Here is a 10421-nt window from a genome sequence, read left to right as displayed (position 1 = left end):
CACTTCCAGCGTATTCGAATCGAATCCTCCCGTTATTTGTTAACGTAAATTTTTGCTAATGCTAATGCTAATGTTATAGTTAGTGCTAACATCACTAATGTTAATGTCACTGACGTTAATGTTAACCATTTATTGGGCAAATAGCCTCCTCACCTACCCATGTAAACCCTGGTCGAGTCATCCTTTTCAAAAAATTTTCTCCTTTTTAAGTTCAGTCCGCACGCAGAATTTTCCATGTTCATATTTCCTGAGAGGTAAATTTCCCAATATGTATGTATATGTTAATTGTTACAAAACACTAACCACTAACCGGCTGTGTCGCTATCAGGTGTTGGGCTATCACTGTTCTTCAGCTTTGCTTAAGTGTAAAAACAAACAGTTTGGCAACGCTAGGGTTCCCAGCTAGTTAAAAGTTGATAATGAACAATAACGACAAACACAACAATGGATCGGCAGATCATCATTCAGACAATGAAGACAACTCTACTCCTGAAACTATTATCATCATAAACTGTGTTCTTAACGCTCCACTGATGCTCATATCCATTCTGGGCAACGCTTTGGTATTGGCCGCCATAATAAGAACGCCTTCCATTCGCTCAACGCCGCACATGATTATGCTCTGCAGTCTCGCTGCTTCAGATCTCCTTGTTGGTCTCATTGCTCAACCGATTTATATTGCTGAAAAACTTACGAAAGACCGTTACGTATACAGTGTTTCAATGACGATGGGGTATTCTCTATGTGGAGTTTCTTTCTTCACGATAACAGCCATCACTGTGGATCGATTTGTGGCTCTTCACTATCACATGAGATATGCTACTTTAGTGACTGAATCCCGTGTTAAATATATTTTAATAATCATATGGTTGATTAGCTTCCTCAGATCAGGGTTTTACTTTTGGAACATACGTGTACGTGGCCTTATTACAGGCATTATTGCTATAATTTGTCTTTTAATTTGCACATTTTCTTACATCAGAATTTATCGTATTGTTCGTCGACATCAGTTACAAGTTGTCGCTCAACAGCAGGCATTGCAAAGCTCCAATACTGGAAATAACTTGAACATTGCGCGATTGAAAAAAAGTGCATTGAACACTTTCGTCTTCTACATAGCTTTAATTATATGTTATCTTCCATTGTATGTTTTATTGACTCTTTATGGACTCTCCATAAAGGACTGGAAAAGAGAATGGCAATTTGCTTATACTGCAGTGTTCATGAATTCGTCCATCAATCCACTTTTGTATTGCTGGCGTCTTTGTGAGCTTCGAACGGCAGCTGCTAAGACAGCAAGGCAGATGTTATGTAAACAAACAGAAGAGAATTAGACACAATTCTTTCTAAACGAAAAAAATATAAAGCGTTTTCTGTCAGAAAGCAATTTTCTTGTTTTTCTCGTTAGTGGGTTTCCTTTGTACGTAGCTCATGTTGTTACGGAGAATTGTAAATAAACAACATATAAACGACAGGTGTCCTGAATTTTTTCTTGGTGTGCTAGAAGAGTAACAGTATTGAAATGTTCATCCCAAAACAAGCTCACTTAGATGATAGCATGTAACATTTATCTTTGCTTCTTTGCATGTCTTTGCTCCTTTTATTTCTGGCTAGACTCGACTTGAGAAAACTAGGCTAGAATACACGAGGACAGAATAGAATTTGGAAAGCACTCCACAGCGCATGCGCAGCGCAGCATAGAGCAGCGCAGTGTAGCGCAGGGCAGTGCAGTGCAGCGCAGCGCAGCGTAGCGTAGCATAGCGTAACGGAGTGCAGCGCGGTGAAGAACAGCATAACGCACCATAGCATAGCGCAGTACAGCGAAGCGCACTAAAACGCGCCACAGGACAGCACAGTGTAGCACAGAACAGAAAATAATAGACGATGAGCAATTCGTGAATGACTTGTCTTCGATTTCCTAAGTGTTCTTAGAAGTACTGCTACTCCTCCTCCTTCGTCTCGATAGAGTCCAAGTCTTATATTACGCTGACAACTTGTCGACATTGAGGCAAGGAATGTGCTATTATGCTGGACTGTTCACGGCGTTTCTAAATTTAAACGTAACGAAAGAACGCGACAAACGTTGAGTGAGTACATGGCTCTCCTAATGGCGGGTACAGGGAGCGGGGATGAGAGAAAAGATCTTGTGGTTCTTTTGGCGCGTTTTACAATCAGAGAAAATCCGCCAACAACTGGAATAGAGCTCTTCGAATGCTACAGTAACGTAAAAATAATCACGGGCAATGCCATACAACTAAAACGTACATTAAAAGACCTGTTGTGAACTCCTGGCGTATTTGTTAATGTTAAAGTAAATGTTTAGGTTTATATTTATGTTTGCGTTATTGTTAGTTTTCTGTATTATGTTACTGTTAATGTTAATGTTAACCATTTATTGGATAAATAGCCTCCTTTCCTACCTAAACCCTGGTCGAGTTATCTTTTATGAACAGTTTTCTTCTTTTCCAAAATTTACGGCTACGAAACCTCAATTCGGTTCGCATACATAATTTTCCATGTTAATATTTCCTGAGAGGTAAACAATATAAATAAGGACAATTTTAAATAAGATTATGTTTACTACTATTTTTTATGCTGTTCTCTGATACCGTAATTGTACCAATTGTATTCGTTTTTGTCAAGCGTTTTCCCAAATCAATTAAAAGGCTGAAATTGCCTCTTAGAAGTAGGAGAGCAACATTTCAAAATGTTCAGCGTGAGTTTAGTTTGACTCCTAAATATTTTCAGCTCTACCACTTGGAATTCTTGTTTCTTTAGTGAAGCAGTATTAAATGGTTGTATTATACAGTCGCAACCTGTGGTTGCGACCAACCCTCATTGGCGACCAATTCTCCTCAGCGACCACTTTTCCAAAATACCAAAAGTTTCCAAGTCAAATCATCATATTTGCAACCTCTTGTATAAGCGAGCACCTCTCGTAAGCGACCGCGATCACTGTTAGAGCAAAAAGTTTGTTTTTGTATTTAACCTCTCGTAAGCGACCACTCGACAGATAATAGAGCAGAATTTGCATAATAAGACGTTGTAACATTAAAGATTCAATTTGTAAATATCGCGAGACTTCGTTCCGTTCGCCTTATTAGATAGTTTATCAGAAGCGAGCCATGATACTCTGAATAAATATCTTTGGAAGGCTTAAATATTTTTGTGGCTACTAAAAGTTATTACATGGGCTTAGATGGGCATGGGCGCATGCAATAAGTCTCTGTAGTTACCACAGTCTATGCAAGTTAAGCAAATAGAAGAGCTTTGGTAAGCGACCACCTCCCTTAAGCGACCACCTAGGCTTGACATTTTGGGTGGTCGCTCTCGGGAGGTTCAACTGTATTAGGATACGAATAGTCCCTCCAGTAAAAGTCTCAGGAAGAGACTAGATGTCAGTTAAATGCTGGACAAGTATAAATATAGGATCAAATTCTAATTACCCGCCAATGACGTCATAAACAGGTGTCGCTTTTTGGGAAAAATGAATTGTTGATGAACGATATCACGAGAAAGATTAGTTAAGAAACAACGGATGTATTACGCAACGCCCTAACCTGTGTTGATTTCATGGTGTTGGGCGTCTCCACTGTTCTTTAGCTTTAATTTGTTTTATGCTTTACGCAGAAAAGAAAAGAAAAATTTTCTGGTCATTTTTAGGTGTAAAAACAAACAGTTTGACAACGTTAGGTACCTGGATGTTTGAAAGTTGGCAATGAACAAGACCGACAAACACAACAACGAATCAGAAAACCATCATTCTGAAAATGAAGACAACTCTACTCCTGAAACTGTTATCATCATAAACTGTGTTTTTAACGCTCCACTGATGCTCATATCCATTCTGGGGAACGCTTTGGTATTGGCCGCCATAATAAGAACGCCTTCCATTCGCTCAACGTCGCATATGATTATACTCTACAGTCTCGCTGTTTCAAATTTTGTTGTTGGTCTCATTGTTCAACCGATTTATATTGCTAAAGAACTTACGGAAGACCGCTATGTACAGCACCTTTCAGACACGATTGGGTATTCTTTATGTGGAGTTTCTCTCTTGACAATAACTGCCATAACTGTGGATCGATTTCTGGCTCTTCATTATCACATGAGATATGCTATTTTAGTGACTGAATTCCGTACTAAATGTACTTTACTAATTATATGGTCGATTAGCTTCATTTTATCAGGGTTTGGCACGTGTACTTAAGGTTGTTGTGGTCACTGTTACTATCATTTGCCTTTTAATTTCTATGGCTTCTTATGTCAGAATTTAGTGTTTTATTCGTCTGCATCAGTTACAAATTCTCGCTCAACAACAGGCAGTGCAAAAGCTCTGACATTGAAAACAAATTAAACACAACGCGATTAAAAAGAGGTGCATTGAACACTTTCGTCTTCTAGCTAGCTTTGATGATATGTTATCTTCCAATGAATGTTTTATTTACCCTTTTTGGACTCTCCATAAAGAATTGGCAAACAGAATGGCTATTGCAGCAGTATTCATGAACTCGTCGATCAATCTACTTTTGTATTGCTGGCGTCTTCGCGAGCTACGACGGCAGTTGTACAGACAGCAAGCCAGGCGTTATGTAAACAAACAGAAGAAAACTAGACAGAATTCGTTCTTAACGAAAGAGGTATGAGAAGTTTACAGCAAGACATTATTTTCCTTTTCTTCTTGTGTGGGTGTCTGTTTGTTTTGTAGCTAGCTAATGCTGTTATGAAGAATTGTAAATAAACAAGATATAAACGACATTTGCAGGACCTTGTGATGTTAGATCCCGGTGCAGTGAAATTTTTCTCGGTGTGTTGGAAGATTGATGTTAGTTAAATGGGGTATCTTAAAAGAAGCTAAACTAAGGTGATAACATGTAACTTTTTACTGATTTTCCGTTTTTTTATTGTCTGCATTGAATTTTAAACAAGCCATGTACACCGGGCCTCAATAGGGTATAGAGAAGTGGAATATAAAGTATTTTAAATTATATTCTTAGCTATCGACAGCCGCTTCAACTGTTTCTCGTCTAAAGAGAGAAATTGTTCAAATAATGGTTTATGCGGACTGGACTATATCTTTCTTGTTCGCAATGGGAACACCCAGTTATCTGCAACTCAAAGGTTTAAGGTTGTTAAGAAGTATAAATAAAGACAGTATTTGAATATGTTTACAGCGGTTTTTCGGTATTGAATAAATTTTGACTGGTAGCTTTTTCAACTTTATCTTGTGGGATCCTTGTAACTCTTTCGGCTCACTAAATTAATGTGTGTTTTTATTAAACAATATTAACCATTTTCTGGCTAAATAAGCTCGTTACTTAGCTAATCGCTGATCGAGTCACCTTTTATTAATTTTGTTCCTGCCGCCTTCTGAATCATTGCCAATTCTGTGTTTGTGAAAAGTCCACTAAATTCATTTGAAGAGCCGATAGTCAAGAAACTTCATTTCGGTCAGATATCGCTTGTTTTATTGACTTCTCAAAAACTGCTGGCGCCAGAGTCCAATACGGTTGGTATTATTTCTGCATGCTGTCTACTGTTGCAGCTAAACACACTCCTTTTTGTGTAGCGTTAGTAAGAACAAAATTTCAAAGAGTTAACAGCAAGGGTATTTTGAGGCAAATATTTTTAACCGAGTAATGGATGTGTGATAATAGGAAAGTGTTAGGGATATTTCCTCTTAACAGGCGGAGGAAATAACCTCAGAAGTCTTATCAAGTTAATGCTGATCAAGTTCTATTTAGGATCAAATTCTAATTTCTCGCCCATGTCACTCACTATAAACAGGTGTCACTTTTTTTTGTATATGTTAATGGTTGATGGACACCTTGCACGACAAAACGTCAAAAAAAAAAAGAAGTTATGTTTTACAGAGAGCAATAAACTGTGTTGCTTTCACGGTGTTGGGCGTTTCCACTATTGTTTTGTGCCTTTCGCCGAAAGGAAAAGAATGTTTGGTCACTTTCAGGTCAAAAGGAAAAACAGTTCGACAACGCTAACGGTTAAAACGTGATGATGAACAATACCGACAGACATAACAATGGATCGACAGATCATCATTCAGACAATGAAGACAACTCTACCCCTGAAACTATTATCATCATAAACTGCGTTCTTAACGCTCCACTGATGCTCATATCCATTCTGGGCAACGCTTTGGTATTGGCCGCCATAATAAGAACGCCTTTCATTCGCTCAACGCACATGATTATGCTCTGCAGTCTCGCTGTTTCAGATTTTCTTGTTAGTCTTGTTGCTCAACCGATTTATATTGCTAAAGAACTTACGAAAGACCGTTACGCACACTATGTTTCAGTGATGATGGGGTATTCTTTATCTGGAGTTTCTTTCTTGACAATCACAGCCATGACTGTGGATCGATTTCTGGCTCTTCACTATCACATGAGATATGCTACTTTAGTGACTGAATCCCGTGTTAAGTACACTTTAATAATTATATGGTTGAGTAACTTCCTTATGTCATGTTTTAACCTTTGGAACACACGGGTACATAGCCTTATTACCGGCCTTATTGCTATAATTTGTCTTATAATTTCCACATTTTTTTACGTCAAAATTTATCACATTGTTCGCCGACATCAGTTACAGATTTTCGCTCAACTACAGGCAGTGCAAAGTTCTGACGCTGAAAATTACTTAAACATAGTAGGATTGAAAAGAAGTGCAATGAACTCTTTTGTCTTCTACATAGCTTTGATTATTTGTTATCTTCCAGCACATGTTTTGTTGACAGTTCAAGGACTCTCACACATGAACGACTGGCCAACAGAATGGGAATTTGCTAATACCGCAGTATTTATGAATTCGTCCATCAATCCACTTTTGTATTGCTGGCGTCTTCGCGAGCTTCGAGCGGCAGTTGTAAAGACAGCAAGGCAGATATTATGTAAAGAAAGAGAACAAAACTAGACATGATACTTTCTGTACGAAAAGAATTATTGACGTTTACAGCGAGACGGGAATTTTCCTTTTTTTCTTTAGATTCTGTTTGACTTGTAGCTCATGTTGTTATGGAGAATTGTAAATAATTGAGATATAAACGGACATCTGAGGTCCCTTTTGATGTTAGATCGATTTAAGTTCGCAATTTAATTTCAACATTTTGCACTCAATTTCAAGTTTCTGCTCTCAATTTCAACTTTCAACACGTAATTTCAACTTTTTGCATTTAATTTCAATTTTATGATCTGCACATGAGTCTCGCTGTTTCAGATTTTCTCGTTGGTCTCATTGCTCAACCAATTTATATCACTGAAAAACTCACGAAAGACCGTTTTGTAGATCGTGTTTCAGTGATGATGGGGTATTCTTTATGTGGAGTTTCTTTCTTAACGATAACAGCCATCACTGTGGATCGATTTGTGGCTCTTCACTATCACATGAGATATGCTTCTTTAGTGACTGAATCCCGTGTTAAATATACTTTAATCATATGGTTGATTAGCTTCCTCTGATCAGGGTTTTAATTTTGGAACATACGTGTACATAGCCTCATTACAGTCATTATTGCTATAATTTGACTTTTAATTTGCACATTTTCTTACATCAGAATTTATCGTGTTGTTCGTCGACATTAGTTACAAATTCACGTTCAACAACAGGCATTGCAAAGCTCCAATGCTAGAAATAACTTCAATATAGCGCGATTGAAAAATAGTGCATTGAACATTAACACTTTCGTTTTCTACATAGCTTTAATTATTTATTATCTTCCATTGTATGCTTTATTGACTCTTCATGGACTCTCCATAAAGGACTGGAAAACAGAATGGCAAGTTGTTCTTACTGCAATGTTCATGAATTCGTCCATTAATCCACTTCTGTTTTGCTGGCATCTTCGCGAGCTTCAAATTGCAGTTGTGAAGACAGCAGGGCAGATGTTATGTAAACAAACAGAAGAAAACTAGACACAATTCTTTCTGAACGAAAGAAATATAAAAAATGTCTATGAGAAAGCAATTTTCGTCTTTCCTCGGGAGTGGGTTTGCTTTGTACGTAGCTCATGTTGTTATGGAAAATTGTAAATAAACAAGATATAAACGGCATTTGTAGGACTTTATGATGTTAGATCCAGGTGTCCTGAATTTTTTCTTAGTGTGCTGGAGGATTAACAGCATTAAAATGTGGCATCGCAAAACAAACTCACTTAGAAGATAACATGTAAGATTTATCTTTGCTTCTTTCTTTTCTGGCTAGACCAGACTTGAGAAAACTAGGCTAGAGTACACGAGGATACAATAGAATTTGGACAGCACAGCACAGCACAGCACAGCACAGCACAGCACAGCACAGCACAGCACAGCACAGCACAGCACAGCACAGCACAGCACAGCACAGCACAGCGCAGCACACCATGGTATAGCGCAGTGCAGCGCAGCGCGGTTAAACATAGCATAGCACAGCGTAACGCAGCACAGCAAAATGCATCACAGCATAGCGCAGCGCGGCATAGCGCAGCTTAGTGTAGCGCAGTATAACGCAGCACAGGACAGCGCAGTGCAACACAGCAAAGTGCAGTGTAGCACAGAACAGAAAATAATAGACGATGAGCAATTCGTGAATGACTTGTCTTCGATTTCCTAAGTGTTCTTAGAAGTACTGCTACTCCTCCTCCTTCGTCTCGATAGAGTCCAAGTCTTATATTACGCTGACAACTTGTCGACATCGAGGCAAGGAATGTGCTACTATGCTGGACTGTTTACAGCGTTTCTAAAGTGAAACGTAAAGAAAGAACGCCACAAACGGTGAGTAAATGCATGGCTGACGAAGGGGCGGGTACAGGGAGTGGGGATGAAAGAAAACTTCTTGTGGTTCTTTTGGCGCGTTTTACAATCAGAGAAAATCCGCCAACAACTGGAAAAAGAGTTCTGCGAATGCTGCAGTAACGTAAAAATAATGAAGAATATAAAAGCAAAAACCGACACAACGTAGAATGATTTTTTGAAGGTGTACTATATTTCGGCTGGCCAAACCAGCCTTCTTCAGGTACAATGGAAGATTTTACATTGGTGCGCACCAATATAAAATCTTCCATTGTACCTGAAGAAGGCTGGTTTGGCCAGCCGAAATATAGTACACCTTTAAAAAATCATTCTACGTTGTGTCGGTTTTTGCTTTTGTATTCTTCATTTTATATGTAAAGCCGATTAGATCACTATTGATCCAACGTATACCAGCAGGATCATCGTTCCGGTTGCTTGCTTAAACATTTTACAGTAAAAATAATCACGGGCAATGCCATACAACTAAAACGAAAAGACCTGTTGTGAACTCCTGGCGTATTAGTTAATGTTAAAATAAATGTTTATTTTTACATTTATGTTTGTGTTTAGACTACGAGTAGTCCCTCTTTCGCTTAGTCCGTCGTGCGTGACGCGAAAGAAAACCGCGAGAAAAAAATGGCCGCGCGAAATCCTGGGGGCTAGGAGCGCTCCTCGCCTCCAGGATTTCGCGCGGCCATTTTTTTCTCGCGGTTTTCTTTCGCGTCACGCACGACGGACTAAGCGAAAGAGGGACTACTCGTAGTCTAGTTTGTGTTAGTGTTAATGTTAGTTTTCTGTACTATGTTACTGTTAACGTTAATATTAACCATTTATTGGATAAATAGCCTTCTTATCTACCTAAACCCTGGTCGAGTTATCGTTTATGAAAAGTTTTCTTCTTTTCCAAAATTTACGGCTACGAAACCTCTATTCGGTTCGCATATATAATTTTCCATGTTCAAATTTCCTGAGAGATAAACAATGTAAATAAGGACAATTTTCTATTAGATTATGTTTACTACTATTTTTTCATGCTGTTCACTGATACCGTAATTGTACTAATTGTATTCGTTTTCGTCAAGCGTTTTCCTAAATCGATTAAAAGGCTGAAATTACCTCTTAGAAGTAGGAGAGCAACATTTCAAAATGTTTAGCGTGAGTTTAGTTTGACCCCTAAATATTTTCAGCTCTACCTCTTGGAATTCTTGTTTCTTTAGTGAGGCAGTAATGGCTGTATTATACAGTCGCAACCTGCGGTTGCGACCACCCGTCATTGGCGACCAATTCTCCTCAGCGACCACTTTTCCAAAATAACAAAAGTTTCCAAGTCAAATCATTATATTTGCAACCTCTTGTATAAGCGAGCACCTCTCGTAAGCGACCGCGATCACTGTTAGAGCAAAAAGTTTGTTTTTGTATTTAACCTCTCGTAAGCGACCACTCGACAGATAACAGAGCAGAATTTGCATAATAAGACGTTGTAACATTAAAGATTCAATTTGTAAATATCGCGAGACTTCGTTCCGTTCGCCTTATTAGATAGTTTATCAGAAGCGAAGAATGATACTCTGAATAAATATCTTTGGAAAGCTTAAATATTTTTGTAGCTACTAAAAGGTATTACATGGGCTTAGATGG

General features: G+C 38.4%; 2 protein-coding genes and 2 pseudogenes across 2 annotated transcripts; all 4 read left to right on the top strand.

The window, feature by feature from the left end:
- Positions 1-416: 416 nt before the first annotated feature.
- On the top strand, positions 417-1438 carry LOC149107477 (histamine H2 receptor-like). The gene has a single exon (XM_089296897.1). It carries the CDS (start codon positions 420-422, stop codon positions 1332-1334), a length of 915 nt encoding a protein of 304 aa, XP_089153023.1. The 5' UTR covers positions 417-419; the 3' UTR covers positions 1335-1438.
- A 2090-nt stretch (positions 1439-3528) lies between these two features.
- Positions 3529-5171, top strand: LOC149107476 (adenosine receptor A2b-like; annotated as a pseudogene).
- Positions 5172-5524: 353 nt separating this feature from the next.
- Positions 5525-6939, top strand: LOC110039816 (adenosine receptor A2b-like). The gene has a single exon (XM_020744959.2). It carries the CDS (start codon positions 6013-6015, stop codon positions 6928-6930), a length of 918 nt encoding a protein of 305 aa, XP_020600618.2. The 5' UTR covers positions 5525-6012; the 3' UTR covers positions 6931-6939.
- A 275-nt stretch (positions 6940-7214) lies between these two features.
- On the top strand, positions 7215-8066 carry LOC149107475 (histamine H2 receptor-like; annotated as a pseudogene).
- The last annotated feature ends 2355 nt before the right edge of the window (positions 8067-10421 follow it).

The sequence above is a fragment of the Orbicella faveolata genome, unplaced genomic scaffold, assembly GCF_042242905.1.
Source record: "Orbicella faveolata isolate gen_17 unplaced genomic scaffold, um_ofav_v1 contig_27, whole genome shotgun sequence".
NCBI lineage: Eukaryota > Metazoa > Cnidaria > Anthozoa > Scleractinia > Merulinidae > Orbicella > Orbicella faveolata.
The sequence above is the reverse complement of the archived record's forward strand: the minus strand, read 5'-3'. Positions and strand labels throughout refer to the sequence as shown.

Coding starts and splice junctions, on each gene's coding strand:
- LOC149107477 (XM_089296897.1), top strand. CDS start 420: ATGAACAATAACGACAAACACAACAATGGATCGGCAGATCATCATTCA.
- LOC110039816 (XM_020744959.2), top strand. CDS start 6,013: ATGATGAACAATACCGACAGACATAACAATGGATCGACAGATCATCAT.